The 25194-nt window shown below is 39.4% G+C and overlaps 1 protein-coding gene across 5 annotated transcripts in view; it reads left to right on the top strand.

The window, feature by feature from the left end:
• Positions 1-20871, top strand: part of MAP7D2 (MAP7 domain containing 2) — an 85005-nt gene extending 64134 nt beyond the window's left edge. For all 5 annotated transcript variants that reach the window (XM_070750619.1, XM_070750618.1, XM_070750621.1 and 2 more), the window contains 6 exons: positions 1321-1425; positions 2010-2063; positions 4888-4966; positions 13008-13194; positions 18247-18522; positions 19556-20871. In XM_070750619.1, the coding sequence (XP_070606720.1) occupies positions 1321-1425; positions 2010-2063; positions 4888-4966; positions 13008-13194; positions 18247-18496 (675 nt within the window). In that variant the 3' untranslated portion in view covers positions 18497-18522; positions 19556-20871. The remainder of the gene's footprint in view (positions 1-1320; positions 1426-2009; positions 2064-4887; positions 4967-13007; positions 13195-18246; positions 18523-19555) is intronic.
• The last annotated feature ends 4323 nt before the right edge of the window (positions 20872-25194 follow it).

The raw sequence follows: 25194 nt of genomic DNA on the forward strand, positions 1-25194 counted from the left end.
AGGACAGAAGGAAAAGGGGGGACATGATCGAAACATTTAAATATGTTAAAGGGTTAAAAAAGGTCCAGGAGGAAAGTGTTTTTAATTAGGCAAGTGAACACAAGAACAAGGGGACACAATCTGAAGTTAGTTGGGGGAGAGATCAAAAGCAACATGAGAAAATATTATTTTACTGAAAGAGTAGTAGATCCTTGGAACAAACTTCCAGCAGATGTGGTTGATAAATCCACAGTAACTGAATTTAAACATGCCTGGGATAAACATATATCCATCCTAAGATAAAATACAGGAAATAGTATAAGGACAGACTAGATGGATCATGAGGTCTTTTTCTGCCGTCAGTCTTCTATGTTTCTATGTTTCTAAATCTAATATTAAGTCTAAAATAACAATTTCACATTAAAAACCTTTAAAAACCCTCATATAAAAACATACACACAAACATTCCATGCATAAAACTACATAGGCAAGGGGAGAAAGATCAAAAGCAACATGAGAAAATATTATTTTACTGAAAGAGTAGTAGATCCTTGGAACAAACTTCCAGCAGACGTGGTTGATAAATCCACAGTAACTGAATTTAAACAAGCCTGGGATAAACTTATATCCATCCTAAGAAAAAATACAGAAAATAGTATAAGGGCAGACTAGATGGACCATGAGGTCTTTTTCTGCCGTCAATCTTCTATGTTTCTATGTCAGTGGATCAGTGAGGGGGCAGTGTGTTGCACTCTGCCTCACTGAAAACGTCTGTGAGGTCTCTGTATTCCTTGGGAATTGGGACGATTCCTGGAGGCTGTTCAGAGGTGGCTTTCACTTTATCACTCTGCTTAGTGCCTTCCAGTCATTGGACAGCTCCCTTCTCAGGGCTGCTGGGAGGTGAGGACAGGGCCTATCCTTAGCTTTAGCTTTCTCTCCCTCCCTTCCCACCAGATGGTTGGAGCCCATTTCTCCATCCAGGACAGTCCCAGGATCACCACTTTGGTAATTTTTGGTGTTCCCATGAAGCAGATGTTTTCCCAGTGCCCTTCCCCATCTCTAGTCTCACCGGTTCAGTGAGGAGCATGATATTAATGATCAATCAACTTCCTTGAATCTTATGGGTCAGGTCACTCCGATTCCGAGCTTCTGGACCATTTGTAAGCTGATTAGGCAGCGGGTGCACCCCATTATGGACTCTACATCCCCATGTATTAATCTGAATAGCTCTTATGTCCTTGGCTAATTGAACTGTTACGTTTTTACTAGTTCCAGACAGTGAAGTGAATTAAAATTAATTTTTTAATGATAATAACAATATGTTGGCTTGTATTTAATTAGAAAGAAGCAGCAGAAGCTAAAGCACGAGAGGCAGCTGAACATTTGCGTTTGGAAAAGGAACAAATTATGCAGCAGATAGAGCAAGAAAGACAAGAACGAAAGAAGGTAACAATTTATTCAAATCAAATCTTGTTGCACTGTTGCTTTACATTGTTTTAGGACTATGTAAAGGCTGCTGTAAGAAAGGAGCGTCACCTACAAAAAATACATGATTTAATTGCACTCTCTATGAAATGCAATCACTAAATTACAAATTGTTCAGAATTAGAGTGTATTAGGACTATTAACAATTGTGTTATCTTCTGCATCTGACACAGTTAATTGGTACTAGAAGGGTATTGGCATTACTGATTGATCATTTTATTACTGTTATATACTGTAGATAAGATGTATGTTGCCTGGGGAGAGGTGGAAATTTTAATGTAACATTTCCAAATCTTTACAGTACTTCAACCAAATTAGAACTAAAAGAAAATATGCTATAGATGCCAATAACAATGTGGGCTTTATGGAAGAGATGCCAAGAATATAAAACAAACAAATAGCAGTGACTTTATGATCTGATTAATATGTTTGTACAGTCCTGTACATTAATTCAAAGCTTTCTGTAAAATGAATTCCCTCCACATTATATACTTCTTTAATTTAGTTGTTAAATGAGGAAAGCAACTTTTTTTCTCTCATTTCAGCGAATAGATGAAATAATGAAAAGGACAAGAAAAAATGAAATAGCAGAAATCAAGGTATTAGAAAAAATATTTTAACAGAAAATGTTGTAAACTGGTTCATCTAGAAATCCTCATATTATTCCCCAATTTTAATTTAACAGAATAACTAGATAACTTAATCTGTCTTGTTGTCTCTGTTCTATGTATTTATTGTGTCAAGGACAGAGGTGAAACAAAGTCTTCTTTAAACCATCTTAGAGCCATAATGTTTAATATATGGAGTAACTTTCTTCCTTATAAGTAGGAAAAGAATTGTTTTAAGGTGACAGATGATAAAGGGGGGGGGCCCGCAAAATTCTTCCCTTGCTGTTTTTCCCTTTCAAATCAGTCAGATTGTGTAGGGGAAGAATTGTGGCTAATTCTTACTTGTTTAAAATGTGCTACTTTCCTTCAATACAACTGATTTAATTTGAAGATCTTTTTAGTGTTTTGTAGAGTCAATGCATAATAATAAAATCAAAAGCTATTGACTATAGAAAGAGAATAAATACACTTCTTTATTGATTGTGTTAGAATTTTTTAAAGAGAACTGATAAGTTGAGATACACTGCTGAATTCTTTGGTCACATATGTAGTATATGTATTGTATATAGATGCACAATGGATTTCTGAACACAAGAGCTCTGTTATTCCTACTCCTCATATCATCTCTTATTCAGTGGTGGGCTCCTGCCGGTATGGCTAACTGCGTGCAGCTCTGTAGCTCTGGCACGCGGGTATGGGATTGAATGCAATTTTGCTTCCCCCACCTGTTGCGTTAGCAAAATCTTGCATAGGATACAAAAAACCTCACTAAAACATGCACACATATGCGTCCCCCTACGAGATTTTGCTACCTGCATAGCTGCGGGAAGCAAAATTGCGCTCGATCCCACACCTGCGTGCCAAAGCCGCGGAGCTGCGCGCAATTAGCCGTACAGGAGCTAACTAGCCAGCAGGAGCCATTGCTCTTATTAATCTTTGCTTTAAATATATTAAACAACCTTTAATTCTAGTCAACACAGTCACCCTTTCTGTGTGGAATTATAATCCTAAAAATGTAAAGTTAACTGATTGAAGCAGAGATTTATGCCCCTAGTAATTAGGCTGAAGAAAGAATGTCCCTAATGCAACCCTATTTTTGTGGACCACTTAAGGATTTATTTTTGCAAAGAAATTGAAGACTTGGTAGTTTACTTTAGTTTCAGAATAAACTCTGGCTGTTTTGGATTAAAATTAGCTCCCTCTTTAAACTTTGTGATAATCAATAGCATAATATGCTACTCTGCCCATAGTATATGTAAGCGAGCTAGGTGACTAATGACAGATAATGTATTCGTGTTGTTTAGCCAGATGTTTAGATTTGGCATTTTTAATCCATCTATCAAATCCTTCCCAGATGTGGAATAATAATAATAATAATTGTTGTTGTTGTTATTAAAATTAATTACAACTGCCCAACTGAAATGGACTGTGGGCAGTACAGTGATCCCTCGAGTATCGCGAGGGTTACGTTCCAAGACCTCTCGCGATAATCGCGATATAGTGGTGCGGAAGTAAAAACACCATCTGCGCATGCGCGCCCTTTTTTCAATGGCCGCGCAAGCGCAGATGGTGGAGCCAGGGAGCGACTAATATTAGATAAGTGCAACTAATACTGTATTAGATAAACATCTATCTAAATAAATAAAATACAGTAAACATCTCGCCGCTTGTCCGTTCGCTTGCCGCTCATTCGTCCGTTCGCCCGCCCGCTCGCCGCTCATCCTTTCGCCCGCCCGCCGCTCGTTCGTCCGTTCGCCGCTCGTCCTTTCGCCCGCCCGCCGCTCGTTCGTCCGTTCGCCGCTCGTCCTTTCGCCCGCCCGCCGCTCATTGGTCGCTTGTCCGTTCGCCCGCCCGCCGCTCGTTCGTCCGTTCGCCCAGCCGGCCGGCCGCCGTTTGCCGCTCGCCTGTCCCCCGTTTGCCGCTCGCCTGTCCCCCGTTTGCTGCTCGCCTGTTCACCCGCCCGCCCGGCCGCCGTTTGCCGCTTGCCTGTCCACCGTTTGCCGCTCGCCTGTTCACCCGCCCGCCCAGCTGCCGTTTGCCGCTCGAGAGCAAGAGGGGGAGAGATAGAGAAAGAGAGAGAAGGAAAGAAAGAGATGAGAGACGGAGGAAGAGAGTGTGAGAGAGGAAGAAGCAAGAGAGAGAAAGAGAGAGAGAAAGAAAGATGAGAAAGGAAGGAAGACAGTGAGAGAGAGGAAGAAAGAGAGAGAGAGAAGAGTGGAAGGAAGAGAGAGAGAAATGATAGAAAAAAGGGGAGAAAAAAAGAGAAATGAGAAAATGATTGAAGCAGAGAATGACAGGAAAGAAAGAGACAGAGAAGTGACTCTTGGTGATGACGTATGACGTCATCGGGTGGGAAAAACCGTGGTATAGCAAAAAAACCGTGGAGTATTTTTTAATTAATATTTTCTGAAAAATCGTGGTGTAGCGTTTCGCAAAGATCGAGATCGCGAAAATCGAGGGATCACTGTATACAAAATAAAAAATTTAAAACATATCTAAATCACAGAGCCCAGATTAAATTTAATAATCTAAATCTAATTTAAATGGTTAAAATGACATAAGTCAAACAGAACAGCCTTCCTCGCCCTCCAAAATAAGAGTAAAACATTAGCCTAGGGTGACCAAACCACATTTTAAGTGTTTTCTAGGTGCCTGGGACAGATACTTAATTTTAAAAAATGTGTGTATTATAATAACAGATAATATTTAAACCCTGTTGAATTCTGCCACATATTTAATTTGAAAAGAACTTATATCTAATGCATCTATGCATTGTATGTAATGTAATTGTATGTAATGTATTTGATGATAACAGAAAGAAGACACAAAATCAGATGAATCAAGAACCTTGAATGTGGATCAATATCCCAATCCACTTGCTCTTAGTCAAGCAGGTAAAGTGGTAATTTCAGTCACACCTGCATACTAATAATCACTCAAAATCCATATCTCCATGAAAGGTGTTGGCTGTAATCCTTTTTGATTGTATATTCACAAAACTGAATATTTTAGGATGTTATTCTAGGACATTACTCTGTAGCTTTCCCATACATGTTTTGCTGTTTGCATTATTTTTCATTGTTATGTCTGCTCTTCATTTGTCTTATTGTTTGGTATTTGGTATTGCATGATGTAATTTTATTAAGCAAATATTCAGCCTTATTCTTTTTTCCTTTTTTTTTTTTGCAACACCAGGGAAAACTGTTACTCCTCTCATGTGGAAGAGTATGTGTGTATGTAAATATATATATGTAGATTGTTCTGAGTTCGGGTTTTGCCCTGTGTAATATTTTGCATGTTTATGCGACGTTTCGGTGAAATCACATCCACCATCATCAGGCTGAAGTTTCCAAGCTTCGTGCTGTTGTAAAATGGAATGTCTGCAACTGTCATTTCTTCCTAGTGTATAGTGTGGGGGTGGAGATTTGGTTTGAATGTAGCAAATAGATTGGGTGTTCAGTTCTGGAGACCTCACCTACAAAAAGATATTGACAAAATTGAACGGGTCCAAAGACGGGCTACAAGAATGGTGGAAGGTCTTAAGTATAAAACGTATCAGGAAAGACTTAATGAACTCAATCTGTATAGTCTGGAGGACAGAAGGAAAAGGGGGGACATGATCGAAACATTTAAATATATTAAAGGGTTAAATAAGGTCCAGGAGGGAAGTGTTTTTAATAGGAAAGTGAACACAAGAACAAGGGGACACAATCTGAGGTTAGTTGGGGGAAAGATCAAAAGCAACATGAGAAAATATTATTTTACTGAAAGAGTAGTAGATCCTTGGAACAAACTTCCAGCAGACGTGGTAGATAAATCCACAGTAACTGAATTTAAACATGCCTGGGATAAACATATATCCATCCTAAGATAAAATACAGAAAATAGTATAAGGGCAGACTAGATGGACCATGGGGTCTTTTTCTGCCGTCAGACTTCTATGTTTCTATGTTTCTATGTTTCAGTGATCTGATTGGTTGGTGTAATCATAATTATTAGAAGGATTGACATGGTGATTTTATGAGATGTTTTTTGTTTAGGGCTGGTTTCCAAATTTCAAAAGTCCAAATTCATAATTATTAGAAGGATTGAATGGTGATTTTTATGGTGTTTTTTTTGTTTAAGGCTGGTTTCCAAATTTCTGGTAGGCGGGACGTGTCATCTCTTTTATTCATGCAAAGGGGGCTCCTTTCAATTTCTATGGCTTCTAGAGCAATTCTTCTATATAAATTCTCTGTTTTGTGAAGTAATTTAGTTTTTTCAAAGTCAATTTTGTGCCCTATTTTTTTAATGTGCTGGACAAGGGAGGAAGTCTTATCTTCTTTTTTAACTGCATTCACATGTTCTGCAAGGCGTGCACTTACTCTTCGGTTGGTTTGTCCAATGTATGTGGCTGCACATGTTTTGCAAGGGATTTCATAGATTCCTTGGTATTCCAATTGGATTTTATCTTTGGGGCTCCTTAGGATATTAGATATTTTTTGGTTGGTGCAAAATGAAGTTTTGATGTTATGTTTGTGCAGGATTTTACCACAGCCATAGAAATTGAAAGGAGCCCCCTTTGCATGAATAAAAGAGATGACACGTCCCGCCTACCAGAAATTTGGAAACCAGCCTTAAACAAAAAAAACACTTCATAAAAATCACCATTCAATCCTTCTAATAATTATGAATTTGGACTTTTGAAATTTGGAAACCAGCCTTAAACAAAAAACACCTCATAAAATCACCATGTCAATCCTTCTAATAATTATGATTACACCAACCAATCAGATCACTGAAACATAATCACCCAATCTATTTGCTACATTCAAACCAAATCTCCACCCCCACACTATACACTAGGAAGAAATGACAGTTGCAGACATTCCATTTTACAACAGCACGAAGCTTGGAAACTTCAGCCTGATGATGGTGGATGTGATTTCACCGAAACGTCGCATAAACATGCAAAATATTACACAGGGCAAAACCCGAACTCAGAACAATCTACATACATATACCCGTGAAAATTTACGAAAACAAATATATATATATATGTATACATACACACACACAAAAACAAACAAATACAGTTCTTCTTAATAATTTTCTGGTAACCCCCCCCCCACAGGAAGAAGTAAACATTTCACACACACACACACAACTCTCCGATCTGGGCCCCAATGGAATTTTAGTGTTAATATTTATTATTACAGTATACCATACTTACTATAAGCTGCAAGCAAAACATTGGCTGGGGAAGGTTGCTCTACCCATTTATCTGGGAGTAAGTCACACTGAACTCAGTGGAGCCTGTTTTCAGTTAGGCAGGCATTGGCTACTGTCGTTAGGGCCCTCTTTTAACACAGGGCCAGGGCAGCTTAATCAAACCGATGTTTTGGGGTCACCACCTGGCCCATAAGTACCGCCTCTGCTGGGCACTCACAGCGAATGGTGTGGAGGAAAGTTTTACGGTGCCGTTTGAAGCTTTCCCCATCTGAAGAGGATGCTTCTCCTTGTCCAGCAGCAGGTTCACCACCCCATTCATGGCTACCATAGCGCCCCCCAAGAACAAGAACCCACGCAGCCTTCCCACTCGGCTGCCTTCTCTTCCGAGCTTAAAACAGTATGCAACTGGGAAAACACTCCTCGCCCTGTGGAATCGATCGAGAGGGACCATGCATATTCCCTGGGGTCACACACACACACACCTGGCATCGCTCCACGCCCCCCCCCCCACGGGGGCCTGCCCCATTATTTGAGAAGCACTGCAATAATACAAATGAAAATTGAAGTTATTTAGGCCAGTGATTTTCAACCTTTTTTGAGCCGCGGCACATTTTTTACATTTACGAAATCCTGGGGCACACCACCAACCAAAATGACACAAATCAAATAAATAAATGAATAAATACATACATACATACATACATACATACATACATACATACATACATACCCCCTCATATACAAACCCATGTAACATCCCCTTATAAATACAGTCAATCATCAATCATCCCTCAAATTTATACCACTGTCTCATTTCTGGGTACTTCTGTCTTTCCCCCTTTTCTCTCTCATTCCTTCTCCCTCTCACTTCTCCTCTTTTTCCATCCCTGTCTCTCACCCCCCCCCCCCTATGTGTGTGTGTGTATACACACTGGAACCATTTCCAAAACCAGTTGAGGGCTGGGTTTTTTTTTCTCTTTTATTCTTTTCAAAAACAGGTGTGGGCTGGGGGGGGGGTTCTTATTATTTGGGTGCTTTTTACCATATGCTTCAAGAATCACCTCTCTCTCTTGTTTCTCTCTCCTCTCATTCTCTGCCTCAATCATTTTCTCATTTCTCCTTTTTTCTCCCCTTTTTGTTCTCATTTCTCTCTCCTTTCCTCTCCTTATCTGTCTCTCTTGCTTTCTCTTTCTCTTGCTATCTCTTTTTCTCTCTTGCTTTCCTTCTCTCTCGTTCTCTCTCTTATTTTCTTTCTCTTTCTCTCTTCTTTCTCTCATGCTTTCTCTCTTGTTCTTTCTCTCTCTGTTGCTCTCTCTCGTTCTCTCTCTTATTTTCTTTCTCTCTCATGCTTTCTCTCTCTTGTTATTTCTCTCTCTCTCTTGCTCTCTCGTTCTCTTATTTTCTTTCTCTCTCTCTCTTGTACTCTCTCCCTTGTTCTCTCTTTTATTTTCTCTCTCTTGTTCTTTCTGTCTCTCTCTCTCTGTTGCTCTCTCTCTCTCGTTCTCTCTCTTCCTTTCTTCTCTGTGGAGGCCGGCAAAGGTTTTCCTTAGTTTGAATGTTCCGAGCAAGCTGGCAGGGGGATGGGAAGCAGCCCCTTTACTGACAGCCCGGGACAGGACTGTGAGACGGGTGGGCGTTCCCACAGCGCTCAGAGCAGCTAGCGGCCGGATCGCCAGCGCCGCTGCAGCCACCGCTGTGGGAGGAGCCGCGCCCCAAGAAAGCCGAAGAGAAGGACAGATCGGGCAGGCGGGGACAGCCACAAGTGGAAGCCTCAGCCCTGGAGCTCCCACTTGCAGAAGCCGCCCCTTCCCCGTCTATTGCCCGCCGCCGCTATTAGCGACGAGAAGCCATGGGCGCGAGGGGGCCGACTTTCAAAGCAACCTTTGCCGGCCTCCCGTGGGAGGGTACCAATAGCGGCGGGCAATAGCCGGGGGGTGGCTTCTGCAAGTGGGAGCTCCAGGGCTGAAGCCTCAGCCCTGGAGCTCCCACTTGCAGGAGCCGCCTCGCGGCACACCTGACCATATCTCACGGCACACTAGTGTGCCGCGGCACACCGGTTGAAAAACACTGATTTAGGCAATGGATGCTATTGTTGTAATATTTCCAACCTAAACAAGAAACAAAAACTCAATTAGTCCCTGACATTTATGGCATTTGGCAAGCAAAGGAGTTATGCTTTGTAAAAATTTGGAACACAAGAAACAGTGCTTACCTATACCGATCAACTGGTTCTTTTCTACCTGTTTGGGCTAATACCTATCTGTTTCCTAAAAGATATACCCAGAGAGTAGCTCTCTTCCTGCTTTAGTTTGATTAAATCAGGAAGATATTGTAGATCAGCCCTATTCCTCCACACAGTGAGCCAGGACTCTGTCTGCACATTATTATTTAAGTAATATGAGTAGGCATGTATCTTATCTGGAATGATCACAACTCTCTGCATTTAATTAATTTGTTAATTGACTTTGAGTATAGCAGGATTTCTATTCCTAGCAAGTCCCTATCTATCTCATGCAGGAATAAAATATTACAGATGCTGAGGCAGTGATGGTAATTATAGAGAAACTTAGTCTTCTTACTAGATAAGGTTAGCAGTAAGTACCAGGAGTAGCTAGACCTAGATGTAAGCTAAATCTTACATACAAACACACACACAGTCAGGAACACACAGAGAGATAGAGAGAGAGAGAGAGAGAGTAAAAAAAAAGGCTTTCCCTTTTTTGCAATAAGGAAAAAGGAAATTACTCAAAATCAGGTCCCACGCACGACTTTTTTTTTCATATTATCTGCAACCTTGCTTGTCATGCAGTATTATCACAAAAGCCAAGAGTAAGATTGGCACAATTTTATACTGCTTTGACTTGTTTGAAAATTAACTTTTCTGTTCCTCAGGACTAGAACTGGGGATGCTCTACAGTGAGGAATCTTAGTATTTTTTTATTTTGCGGAAGCTATTAAAACTCTCTGCCCCTGGCCCCAGTTGTCTGGCAATTTTCTATTTTGTCCTAGCCAAGACTTTCCTTTCTTTCTTTCGTGTAACACTATTAGAACAATTTATTCTATTAAGAGAGCTTACTTTCTCCCAAACTGAGAGGCCTAAAACAGATCTCAGCAACAATATTTATAAATACATCTTATATAATGGTTTTATGAAGAGTTCAAGGACTTGCCTACTGGTAGATAATTTTATAGCTTTTGTTCTATAGACATGGCTAAAACTCGGCTCAGCTATGTTTTAATAGCTGAGAATAGTTTAAAACTGTGCAGTGCTTTGGATTTGAGGGGGAAAATGTTATTTTTCTCACAACTGAAAGAAACAATGGCTTCTTCCAGAACTGTGTGACTGTTCTTTGCAACTGTATCTGGTCCAAATAAAGGTGTTTTTTGTTTAGGAACACTCAACAGGTGCTGTGTGCACATCCATTCAGTCTCTAAAGAACCTTTTTTTCTTTCCAATCCAAAGTGTTGTACAATCTAGTAAAGCAATGTTTACTTTTTATCGCCGTTACAAACTTTCTTGACTTAAGGAACACCTGGAATGCCAGGAAGTCCCAGCTCTCTATAATTTATAAATATTTATCTAACATTTCTTCAGATTTTTCGTCTTGCAGTAGCAGATATCAGATTGAGTGTTCAATTTGTCCTAGAGACACATAAGATTTTACCTAGCTTCATAGTTAACTAAGACATTTGTTTTGGTTAACTGATATTTGCATGATTTTTCTTCTTTGCCCTTTTTTATTTATTAATTGCATTGATATAATTTATCACAGCCTCTAAAAACTGCTCCAGTTTTGCAACAAAGTGCCTTTCCTCAGATAGTTATAGCACTGTTTTATAGCTCTTCCCCAAAGCTAAAGCAGCTACTACATATATTTTCCACTATATTTGCACTGTTTCCAACAGGAATTTTTTATTTATGTATTCATTTTCACATTTTAACTGCTTAGCTCCTTCAGAGATGTATGAAGTTGTAGAAAGGTGTCTCATTCTTGGCTGAGATCATGAGATATTTCATGCTGCCTTGTTTTCTCAAAGCTGTATTCAGAACGAATACCCAAACAAGCTGTCTCAGAAGTTAAATACAGTGATACCTCGTTTTACGAACCCCTCGTCATATGAACTTTTCGAGATACGAACCCGGGGTTTAAGATTTTTTTTTACTCTTCTTCCGAACTATTTTCACCTTACGAACCCGCCACCGCCGCTGGAATGCCCCACCTTGGGACTTCCGTTGCCAGCCGAAGTGCCCGTTTTCACACTGGTGGGATTCCCCTGAGGCTCCCCTCCATGGGAAACCCCACCTCCGGACTTCCATGTTTTTGCGATGCTGCAGGGGAATCCCAGCATCGCAAAAACGGGCAACGGAAGTCCAGAGGTGGGGTTTCCCATGGAGGGGAGCCTCAGGGGAATCCCACCAGCGCGAAAACGGGTGCTTCGGCTGGCAAAAGGGGTGAATTTTGGGCTTGCACGCATTAATTGCTTTCCCATTGATTCCTATGGGAAACATTGTTTCGTCTTACGAACTTTCCACCTTACGAACCTCGTCCTGGAACCAATTAAGTTCGTAAGACAAGGTATCACTGTATACTGCTTTTGAACATACTGTTGGAGGATATTTTTGCTCACTGTAGAAAAACAGCTGATTGTATTCTTCTACAGAAGGTGGAAGATATTTACCCTGGTTGGTTTGAGTGCTAGGAATGTAGAAATTCCTGCTACTTATGGTAATTTCTTATGGTAATTAAAAGCAATTTCTTTATTAAGTATAGTCTGTGTTCTAGTAGAAACTTGAGAGTCGGTTTAGAACATCTTTTCTCAACTTGGCTGCCTTCAAATCATGCAAACTCTGTCTTCCAGAATTGCCCAATCAATATTGTAATTGCTGGTAATATGGTTTTAAAGTCTGCACCCCTCAAGAATCTCTAGATGGGGGAAGATTGACTTTGAAGAATTATTGCCTGCTTGATGTAATGTTTATCTATATATTTGGTGGGGGATTTCTCTTATGTAGGAAAATGTATGTATGATTTACATAAGGTCTACCAATTGAAATTTAGTGGAAAGACCAACTGACATTTTATTCACCTGAAAATTAAATCTCTTGCAATAAATTAAGTTTTTAAAAAAGAAATATTGAACACATGCTGATGATATGGAACCCCAGTAACTTAAAGCCTGTCCTTATGTATTAAATATATAATATGAGCAGATTTTTATGTGAGAATACTTTTTGAAAAATTGGAAGGCTTTTAATCCAGAAGAAGTACATACTTAAAATTAATGGCTTGTCTTTCTCCAGCAATTTTTTCCCCATCTACTCTAGTCTATCTACTCTTAGTGGCCAAATTTCTGCTATTAGATTCTCCTTTTGTAAAAGAGAAGACAGAGGAGAATTAACTGTGAAAAAGAGAAATGGAGAAATAACATTCAAAAGAGAAGCTGCCACTTTTACTTTCAAATTTCACTGGGAATAATATCAGATGTCTTATGATAAATGTATCATCTATTCAGTTCTTTGGTGACATATATTTAATTTTTCAGGCTTGCCTGTTTTAGTACCTTTTATATTTCCGCTTTGAATTTTATCTAGCAAACTCAGGAATACTATATAATAAAGTATTCTATGGAATAATGAGAGTAAACCTGATGGATTTGAGAGAGTTGGAAACTTCTTGTTGGAAGTTTTTAAAATAACATTTTCTAATGTGATTCTTTTTGCAGTAATTAATGGAGTAACAAATTGCAAAAATCCTAAAGGTGTTGAATGTGCTGTGTCTGAATCTTTTCCTCATGAAGTATTTTCTAATGGTCTTAAGCCACTTATGGGCCTTATTCAACTAGATGCAATGGATGGAAAATCTCACAGCTTGGATGAGTCAACAGATGAAGTTCAGTCTATGGATGTGAGGTACATAATACATTATCAGAAATGGTATTAGTAATTTAAAGAAGGTAGCAATTCATTTTCTGTGCTTGGATTTGACCTGTTGGGCGGGGAGGATGACTGCTGGCATTGTTTGCATACTTTTGCTGTAATTGCCTGGGAATTAGGGAGGGGGATTATCTTCAGAGAGAGAGCAGACTCCTTCCCAGCTTGTTTCAGCCTGGATTCAAGACTGGGGTGCCCTAAGAGTTAACTGTTACCTGCCTAGCACCACAGTGTTCCCAAAACAAACTTGCAGCATTACATTGGCTGCTGGTGCGCTGGTCAGCGGGATTGGGTTTGGGGAAACAGAAAAATTGTTTTGTATTTTACATGAGTTTTTTCATATTTCTCCTGAGTTTTCTGCAATTCCATCAGTAAAAATTATTTTGATTCAACTCAATGGAGACAAGACTTGCTTTTGTGAGGGACCAGCTGGGGAAGATCCTTACATTAGGCACAATCTGCAAAGTTGGTCAACCCAGAAAGGCACACTGCCCTATCATGGGGACTGTTCACATGATGTCTGCCCAAGGCAGTGACCAGGAAGAAGCTGAGTGCTGTGGGGAAGCATCATCTAGCTCCTCCTTCTTCCCCCCTCCAAGAAGGACATTCCAAGTGGACAGAGGAGGTCATGAGCCTGGGAGATTCATTGAGATGCAGGTAATCCATTAGTGTTGGAAGGAATGAAGATTGGGAAGGAAGAACCAGAGGGGTGACCATTACCTGAGGTGGCTGATGGCAAGAAGGGCAACCGGAGCTGCCAGAACTCCAAGGCAAGGAGGAGGAAGGTGGAGAATCTAGTCATGCCAACATACTGATGAAGTAAGTCATATGGTTCATGATGTGTGCCTTCCAAACACTGAAGGCACACAAGCCACATGCCACAGCTGCCACCTGTGAGGCCCAACAGACCCAAAGAGAAGGAGGATGGATGAGCAACATAGATAGAAACCATGGCAGCACCAAGGAGAGAAGGAGCTGGCCAAGTAACAGCAAAAAGCTGGAACACCTCATCCATTTCTGTGAATTTGGATGGGAACCCCTAACAATTGGGATTCTTCCTGGCCCACATTCTGATATACATGCAAGAATATGGGCTGGAGATTCCCTACTGAGGGCACCAAGATGAGAAGATAACCTGGGGCTCAAGAGGTCGCAGCCTACTGGATAGTGACACTTCACAATGTGAATGCAGTGGAGTTGAGAAACTTTGATCGCTTCATGGCAGCCCTTCATTTCAAATACCTCCCCAGCAGACCGCAAAGCAAGGTCCACATCCAAATTCCATCAAGGCTGCAGCATTATGGCAGAGTATACTGAAGAATTCCGTGACCTGGCATGCCAACTCAAGTGGCTGGCTGGAGGACATCCTCATCAGCTGTTTCAAAGATGAGCTGAACAACGACCTGTTTAAGGGTGTTCAGAAAAAAAGTGTTCAGACAAACAACCCCTTCACCCACTGACCAAATGACTTTGCATAAAGATCCTACCTCAGGTTAAATTGCCTAAGTTGAAGCTATATTGAATGATCCCAAGAAAGTTAGATGAACTGTGGGTGTTTATTGACAAAAATCAGGTCTGCAGGTTCATTCAATTGGCCTGATCATGGGTAGCAGTCCCTGCCCTGTTTTGTCAAAAGAAGGATGTGATGCTTCTTCTGTGGGTGGATTATAGAAGATGAAAAGCTGTTTCTGTGGAGAACATCTACCCCCAGCCCCTGATGAAGGACATGTTAGCCATTTGACCAAAAGCAAAATATTCACTAAGCTGGACCCGTGAGCAGCCTACTGTCATGTGAGAATCAGGGAGGGGGATGAGTGAAAAACTGCATTCAACTGCCCTTTGGGATACTTCCAGTTTAGAATCCACCCTTTTGGCTTCCAAGGCACTGTTTATGCAGTTTTTATGCAGTTGATAAATGGGATTCTACATAAGCACCTGTATAAAGGGGTACTGGTGTTCAGGAAATACAGTTATATTGATAACTGATTTATTTTATAAGCAGATGCAGTTTGTCCCCTTTGAGAAGATTCCCTTAGCAGACGATTTGGCCAAACTATTTTTGCATCATGTTTACAGACTATATGGACATGTCATTTAAGATGGAAGGGTGTAATTCACCTCTAAGTTTTGGAGACTTTTCCTTTACCTGCTTGGTACTGACCAAGGACTTACTGTATCTTAATTCACACAGAGAGAGAGAGAGAGAGAGAGAGAGAGAGAGAGAGAGAGAGAGAGAGAGAGAGAGAGAGAGAGAGAGAGAGAGAGAGAGACTAATAGGGTGTGTGAACTCAGTATTGGAACAGTATCTTAGGTGTTATGTCAATTTTCAGCAAGATAACTGTACTGATCTGTTGCCTTTTGCTAAAGTAGTATATAATAATTTTGTGCACAGAATTCACTCCTTTTAGAGTGGCTTCAGGAGAAGATTTTAACACAATGATTTCCCAATATTGTCACTGAAAGAGTGGGTCACTCAATTGCAAAATACATGGGTGGTAGTGAGAAAGGCTCTGATGGACTCATGTGAGGCTTACTAAAAGCAGGCCGACAAAAAGCAGGCCGACAAAAAGCATGAAGAACACAAACCATTTGAAATTGATGATTAATCTACCACTCCACCAGTCTCTACAGTCATCAAAGAAATTAGGACTCGTTTGTAGGCCCAATTAAGCGCATCACCAACCCAGTAACTGTAGAGCTAGACTTCAGCAGGTAAATCCTGTGTTTCACTTATTTATTGAAACCTGAAATTACTTCTTCCCATAGGCCTAAGCTTCCACCTAGTCCTGAGTCACTGATGATTGAGAGGGAACAGCATTTTGAAATCCAAAAAATCCTAGATTCCTGTAAGCATAAGGCTTTAATATGGCAAAGGTCAATCCACTCATTCTGAGCGGTTGGAAAATCTTTCCATGCCATCATGTACTGAAGGGTACGTGATGGCATGGAAAGATTTTCCAACCGCTCAGAATGAGTGGATTGACCTTTGCCATGTTTAAGCCTCTAAACATGGAAACATAGAAGACTGACGGCAGAAAAAGACCTCATGGTCCATCTAGTCTGCCCTTATACTATTTCCTGTATTTTATCTTAGGATGGATATATGTTTATCCCAGGCATGTTTAAATTCAGTTACTGTGGATTTATAGGTGAGGTCTCCAGAACTGAACACAGTATTCCAAATGTGGTCTCACCAGTGCTCTATACAACGGGATTCACAATCTCTCTCTTCCTGCTTGTTACGCCTCTAGTTATGCAGCGTAGCATCCTACTTGCTTTTCCTACTGCCTGACTGCACTGTTCACCCATTTTGAGACTGTTAGAAATCACTATCCCTAAATTCTTCTCTTTGAAGTTTTTGCTAACACAGAACTGCCAATACACTACTCAGACTGAGGATTCCTTTTCCCCAAGTGCATTATTTTACATTTGGAAACATTAAACAGCAGTTTCCATTGCTTTGATCACTTATCTAGTGAAGCTAAATCATTTGCCATATTACACATGCCTTCAGGAATATCAACACTATTGCACACTTTTTGTCAAACTTTTAAAGCACTTCCATAATCAGTATCCTGACAAACTTAAATGACATTTTTCCTGTTTTATGTTTCTTATCTCCCTGTTTGGGCTTTTCTTCTCCAGGACTAACCTTGCTGTTCAGGGAGCAGCATGTCAGGTCCACATCCTACCCAGCCATTCTGTTGGAAGGAGTGGGTGGGAAGGTTGGCTGGTTGCTGACATTTTTCACATGCTTTGCTTTTGTCATATTTGCCTGGGAATTAGGGAGGGGAGGTTGTCTTCAGAGACAAAGCAGACTATCTCCCAACCATTCCAACCTGGATCGAAGGCTGTCATCCCCTGAGAGGCAATTTATCTGCCTAGCACCTCCATGTTCTCAAAACAGCCTTGCAGCACAGTGGTGGGATTAAAACAAATATTACTGGTTCTGTGGGTGTGGTTTTGTGAGCATGGCTTGGCTTGGTGGGTGTGGCAGGGGAAGGATACTGTAAATTCTCCATTCCCTCCCCACTCCAGGGGAAGGTTACTGCAAAATCCTCATTTTTTCCCCGATCAGCTGGGACTCAGGAGGCAGAAAATAGATGGGGTTGGGGCCAGTCAGAGGAGATATTTACAGGTTCTCTGAACTATTCAAAATTTTTCTACCAGTTCTCTAGAACTGGTCAGAACCTGCTGAATCCCATCTCTATTGCATTGGGTTGCATTGGCTGCTGGTGGACTGGTCAGGAGGGTTGGATTTCAGGAAGTGGAAGAATTGCTTTGTATTTTGCACAGGCTTTTTTAGATTTCACCTGACTTTACTGCAACCACACTCAGCAAAAATTCTTTTGATTCAACTCCATGGAGTCAAGAATCTTACTTTCCTGAGAGACTAGTCGGGGCAGGTTCTTAAAGGATTATGCTATATTACAAGCTGATTATGCTGTGTTAGTTACTGCAACTTGGCACTGATTCTTTTAAACATTCTTGTTTCAGTGAAACATGTTAATTTAGTTAATAAATTCCTTCCTTGTCTTTTGCTCTTTTAATTCCACCATCACCTAAAAATCAATGTTTGATATTCAAAATATCAAATGCATTTAATGTCAATAAATATATAAATACTATGCATCAGAAGATTCCAGTGTATCATAATGCTTAAGAATTTAGGATAGCAGCTTCTTTCAGTTCAAGGCTTAACATACAGGTGAAACTTTGAGCTGTACCCCATAATCATCACAATTGTGACAAATCATGGCTTGAACTATGTTGCTTTGTGTGTAATGACTCTCTCACATATTAGTTTTACCTTTTAAGTTACATTACTGAAATTAACTTTTGCATGATATTCTATTTTTTTTTGTTTCAACTGTATACTTAACACATATTATCTTATCCTATTATTCTTCCATTTTAAAATAAGTGAGATAAAATCATGTTTTAATCACATGAAGACAGCTTTATTGTCATATGTATGTATGTTAAGATATACAGCAATACCTTGATTCTTTCGTTCCCTCCTTTCTACAGTCCAGTTTCAAAAGAAGAACTTATATCTATCCCTGAATTTTCACCATTGAATGAAATGATGCCAGGAATTACTTTGGACCAAAATGGATCAAATAATAGGAAGGCTCTTGAAGAACTGCTAGATTTTACTGGCCAGGCCACTTACCCAAAATTAACAAGTGAAAGTATTAGTATAGATGATTGTAATAAAAATTTGATTGATGGATTTAATAGTCCAGGCCAAGAGACAACACTAAGTACCTTGTGTTGACAATTACATCACTACATAGCAATAAGGTATGGTTCTTTCATGCAATTCAACTATTCAGCTTTCTTTTTCAGTCAAAGTTGTTTGACAGGAGTCAATTCATTTCTTTCTTTAAATATTAAATAAGCAACAATCATTAAGTGTGCTGTTTCTCATGGTTCTTGACAAATGTATATTTTCTTTTATGTACACTGAGAGCATTTGTACCAAATTCCTTGTGTATCCAATCACACTTGGCCAATAAAGAATTCTATTCTATTCTATGTTTTTCCTAGTTATGTTTACCACAGCCACATTAAGGGGTGAGGGGGAGGGATGAAAAAGAAAAAATATAAACCAGAAAGAGTTTGGTAGCAGTAGAAAAACAAATAAATTCCATCAAATCTGTAACGATTATCAGTCATCCAGGTTATGGTTGCCCCAAAGTAGCTTTTTAAGAAGGCAACAATTTCCTTATTTTTTTCTTTGAATACATTTTGCTTCTCATCCAAGAAACATCTGTCAGAGTTGAAGAAGCTTCTTGGATGAGAAGCTAAATGTCTTCAACACCCCCCCCCCCTGAAAAGTTCAGTTGCCTCTTGAAAAAACAACTTTGGGACACTTTTAAAGAGATTTTATTCAGTCTTTATATATAAATTCCATTCATGTGCTTGGCTTATTTAGGGATATCGGTCTATACCCTTTTATCAATTTACTTTATCTAAAAACAATAATGTACTATAAAATCCAAAAATGAATCAAAAAATGAATGACAAAGAATCTTATGTCTTTTATACTACTGTACTGTATAAAGGTTAAAAAACTTAATTTAGCAAAAACATTTATGGATTGGCAAACTAGGTACATATGCTATAATCTGCCATCACAATGGATGGGTAAAATAGATGTAGTAATCTGTAAACTGATTAATTGTGTAACATGATAAGATATGTTATGTTACTGGAAGTTCAGATGCATGAATGATGGCTCAACTATTCAAGGATAACATCAAGAATGTGATTTCTTTGCTCAAGGTTCAGTATTTTTGAGTATACTCACTGTATTTTTCTTTCCACTTGGCAGAATAAATTGAGAATATAGAGCACACTCAATGCTGCTACTGTCATAAAATAAGAGCCTGCCCTTTTAAGAAGCTGCTGCAGTCTGCAACACTGGATACCACCAATTCTACACTGAATTTACAGTCTTCCCAAATGCATTGCTGAGTAGTTACTTAATAAAAACCAGGATTTTTTAATGGTTTGAGGAACCTTTGTAGGAGTTTTGTTTAGAATATGGTCTAGTGGAAATATGCGTCCAAACACCTCTCTCAATGGATTCAATTTATTTTAAAAGAAAAATTGCCAGAATGCTTGTTTTTACTGAAGGACCATCTTCATATCATTTTATAAATATTTCACTGAAAATCTATAACTGAAAAGGTTTAAAAAATCATATGTAACTGTTGGAATCTAACTGTCTTGAAGACAGTGTAGAATTAAAATTATCCATCAACCTATGGCACCTGACAAATTTTATGTTGTTTTAATCAATAACTTAGTTAGCATTATGCTGTGATGACAATATACTCTAAAATTAGAAGGTCTTTATTACATGGGTCTAAAACATATTTAAGTTTGCTCCTTTGGGATAAAATATAGCTACATTTAATTATGTATACTATACTGCTTCATAAGCCTAGACCAAAACTGAAATGTTTATATTGAAAGCGTATCAGTTCCCAATAGACTTCATAAATCACTGGAATTCTGAAACTCAGCACTGTAATAACAATAAACATTATATACACATGGCAACATACTAAGCTGTAATTATGAATGCAGAAAATTACACTTATTCAATATGATAAACTGTTAGCATCTTTCACTTGACAAATGTGACTGAAGAAAGGTTTTTGAGATAATTACTATTTAAAAATATATGAAGAGCATGACATAGCTCAGACAAGCATTTTAAGAACTATTGCTTTTAACCAGATAATTAAGCTCTTATCTAGGTTTTTCTTATTAAAATCAATGGAAATTGTAAAGGTTTAATTTATCTTGGAATTTGACCTAAGAAATTTCAGTTTTCACTGACCTCTTTAATGCTGTAGTCTATGCTGCCCAGAGAGGTTAAATTTTGTCCTATTCTATACAATAAAAAATGTTGCTAAAGCTAATGAATCTTTTTATGTTGATGTGTGTTAAATCCGTTTAATAATTAAATAAACTACAAAAAATATGTGACAATATACATTATTGCTTACAATACTAATATTAATGTATTTCCAGAAAAGTAATTCACTGATGGCTTGCAATATGTTGTAGCATGGTATGGTATCTTTCAAGTTAATCATTCAATAATTTCCATACACAATAAAATATATCAACCTATCATATATGTCTATGATATTGTGATGGTGTAGTATTTTTGTTCTTATTTTGTTCTAGAAATCAATTCATGCCAGTTGTATATGTTCCATCAAAATATAAAAATCCTTATTTGAAGCATGCAGTTTGCTTGTATGTGTTTGGATCTCCCAACCTCAAAAAATATCAAGCAATCTTTTAGTCTTGTGGCCACCGTGGATTTTCACTGCCGCCGGTCGAGTGCTCTGAGTCAGCTTTCTGTGGGATATGCTGCCCCCAAACAGATGGCCGACAGCGTCCCCTTCTTCTATTAGCATTTATGGATGATCTTTGTTTTATTGCAAAAGATGTATCACAGATAAAGGAATTTGCTAATAAGTTAGAGAAGAAATTTAAACTAAAAATTATCTCAATGTAAATATATTAAAAAATGAGAAAGGTGGTTATGTTCTTACTGAAAAAAGAAAAAAAATTGAACAGCTGTTGGAGAAATATAACATGAAAGATTGTAATACTGCTCCAACACCTATGAGCACGGATTTTCATAAGAGTTTTATTGAGGATGAAAATGAAGCCTGTGATAAAGCGATATATCAGTCAGCAATAGGGAGCCTATTATATCTGTCACAATGGACCAGACACAGTAAGCATTTTGAGTCATTTTACTGCTGCATCAATGCAATTGTGTTGCATGGGTGTAAAAAGGATTGTCAAGTATTTGGAAGAATCTGTGAATATGGGTCTTCAAGTACAGGTATCTGAAGAATGTTAAGGTAATTGAATTTATGTATAGCCATAGCAACAGTCAGCCAATGGGGGGTGTTTGCTGATTCAAACAGCTAGGAGCAGGGGTGAGCTGGAGGCGGGACGGCGTGGAAGGCTGTTCCACCAGTGGAAATGGAGCTGTGTGCCCAGTTCCATCACCACCCACCATGCATGTGCCATGCACATGAGATTTGGCTTATGTGCATGTGCATCAGCCGAATCTCGCTGCCCCAGCCAGTAGCTCCCTGCTAGGTGGGCCCAGAGAGCGCGGTGCTCGTCCAGTGGGTGTGGGGAGCCTCTGCTGCTGCTGCCAATACGGCCGGCCGGCAGCTGCGGAGCCGGGTCCTACGAGGCACTGCGGCAACGGTCAGTGCTGGCCAGGAGCCACTCATGGGAAGAAATCTTCCAGAAAGGGAAGCAGCTCGTCGGGGAGACTCTGGCAAGAGGGCGATGGGGGAGCATCGTCTCTCCAACGAGCTGCTCTCCTTCCTGGAGGATTTCTTCCCGCTGGTGGTTCCCAGCCAGGACTGCTTTGGGCCACAACTCTGCTCATGCGCAGGAAGCTGAAGGGTGCGCAGGAAACTGAAGGGGGCACAGGAAGCTGAAATGCGCGCACCCCCAAGCATTCCAGTAGGGGCGCAAATGGCTGCCCTTTACTGGCTAGGAGCTGGGAGTGGTTTAGGTCAGTGATGGCGAATCTATTGCACAGATGCCACAGGTGGCACGTGGAACCATATCTGCTGGCGCACAAGCCATTGCCCTACCTCAGCTCCAATGTGCATGTGTGTGCCAGCCAGTTGATTTTTGACTCCCACAGAGGTTTTGGGAGAGCATTTTGGCTTCCAAAGAGGCTCTGGGGGGGGAGGAGGCTTTTTACCCTCCTCCAGATCCATATATATATGAGTACTTATGTGATTCTATAGTGTCAGTACAATATATCTCGCCTCCCTATTATATCTTGCTTCTGTGATCATTGATTCGGGATTCTGCTCTATGGTATTGTATATAATTGAATCCTGCTGAAGTTCATTTTATTTGTGTGCTGGTCAGATGTGTTGCAAACTTTGACAGAATATTTCATTTCATATTCAGGGTAGTATGTACAGTGCCCAAATACAAAAAAACCCCATTGTTCCAATATATAGAGAATTTACCATATACACGTATATGAGGAAGCAATCTTCTTGGATGATGTCTGACTGATCCACCCAGGGATTGCAACATCCTGGATTTTACTCTGATGTATCTCTCCAATATTCATAAGATTATATCCAATTATATAAATCTCTAGCACAAAGTGTTTATGGGTTCCAAGAAGGTTTATTTCATCAAATATACTAATAATTTGATTTAGATTAGGAAAGCTAGTATACAATTCCAAGTGATTTCATTACACTTGGTAAAATTATACTATACTAATTTACTATTATGACTGTACATTACTATCAGCAACTAATATTTCTATTTGCCAAACCTGCAACAACTTAAATCTATAAATAAAAATGACCCTTGGCTCCATTTGCCGAGAAAAGCATAGTTTATTAGAAATCAATTGCAAAGCCAGAACTAAAAATCACATGCCAAAACCCCCAAATTCTACTTTTCTCTCTTTAAAAAAAAAAAAAGTTTTAATACTTTTGTTAGTGTTTAATAAACATAATGTTGTCTGGATAATTTTATTTGCTTAACGGTACAGATTGCGTTCTTAGTCTCCATCCCTTTTTTCCAATCACTGGTAGAAAAAGTTCCATGTTTCATAATATTCTGCATCTTTTTTCTCTTCAATTTGAATCTGTCCATTTCTACACAATCCAGTATCTTCCTAATTATATCTTCGTCTTGTGGTATTTCTTCATTTTTCAATATTGTGCAAATATAATCCTCACCACAGTAATGTTAAATATATATTTTGTTTATCATTTTTTTCTGGCATTATATCTAATAGAAAATGCTCAGGTTTTAAGTTGACATGTTTTCCTATCATCCTTTCTAACTACTTATGTATTTTTTGCCCAAAATTGTTTTGTTTCAATACAAGTCCACCACATATGATATGTACCTGCTTTTTGGTTCCAATTCCAACATTTGCTAGATATATTTTAAAATATTTTAGGTTATTTAGCAGGCGGTAATTGCCATCTACAAAACATTTGATATACACTTTCTTTATATGAAGTTGCCATTGTTAATCTACAGTTTCTTTCCCATAGGTTTTGCCATTTTTCTAATTCTATATTTAATTTTTTTGCTACTGTATCGTCTTTTACTTGTTTATTTTCCAATTTAATAAAAAATTATATATTTTCTTAATCTTTGATCAGAATTCAACAATATCTGATCAAAGGCTATCTGTCTATTATAGAAGCATCTAGACTATCACATGTAGCTTGTATTTGCAATTGAGGCCATCATAGCGTGGTCATATTTCAGTGTCCAAAATGTCTTTATATGCTACAATTTTTTCAAACTTCACCGGATTTTAATATGTGAACACTTCCATCGTGGAGAGACTTTCTAGGATTCTCAAACATACCTTAGCTTTTAATTCCCCATACAGATAATAGTGAGTTTCCTATGTAGTGATTTTGGAAGTATGTGTAAATTTTATTCTTCTCTGTCCTCCTTCTTTCAGCTGACCTTGAGGCAACATCTTTAAGAGCACTTATTTTCACTTCCCCAAGTATTCTCTCATTCATTTCCCCTCCCCACAGTTCATGGGAGTCTGTCACAACAACGGATAAGGTGGCAGACAGTATTATTTTCACTAATAAGGTATTAGTGAAAAATAGTATAATACTGAAAAAAATAAGTTGACATCTATTTCAGGGGTGTCAAACTCAAGGCCTGCAAAGTGATTGAATCCGGCCCTAACACCCATGCTATTCTAGCGGGCACATGGGCAGCAGGTTGTTCAGCATACCAGCAGCGACGGATGGCCAAGCCCCCAAACCGGTCCTGTCTCTGCACTGCCGCTCATGTCCACCCAATCGCCTGCTCATCGCTTTTCCCGCCACTGACTTTTCCCACCACTCTTTTCCTGGTGAGGGCTGGACGGGCCATGAGATGGGCATCTTACTGGAGTTTAACAGCTCCAGGTGTCTGTCGGCTGGTCTTTAGGGAAAAGCTTGCAAAATATGGAAACTCTAATCGCGAGAGTGAGCAATTAATAACTTCTCTCAGTAAGAAGATTTTCCGTATTTTGCAAGGTTTTTTTCCATAAAGAGACCAGCCAATAGACACATAGACCTGTTAAACTCCAGTGAGGTGCCCATCTTGTGGTGGGATGCAGTTTGGGGGTGACAGGTGACAGATGGGGTAGAGCGGGGCAGGGGCTGGGCGGACCATGAGATGGGCATGTCTTGCAGCCCACCCCACCCAGCCCCACTTGCCAAATTGTGTGTCCTACCTGTGACTTGTAGCTCTGATATGTTCCTCAATGTTGTGTTCAGGGAAGGAAACCCATTGTATTAGCAAAAGAAAACTTACAAGTTTGAAAAGTTTGATTGAACTCATGACAAGTTTTCTTTTGCCTGTACAATGGGCATACTTCCCTGGACACAACTCTGAGGAACGCGACAGAGCTAC

The sequence above is a fragment of the Erythrolamprus reginae genome, chromosome 4, assembly GCF_031021105.1.
Source record: "Erythrolamprus reginae isolate rEryReg1 chromosome 4, rEryReg1.hap1, whole genome shotgun sequence".
NCBI classification, from domain to species: Eukaryota; Metazoa; Chordata; class Lepidosauria; order Squamata; family Dipsadidae; genus Erythrolamprus; species Erythrolamprus reginae.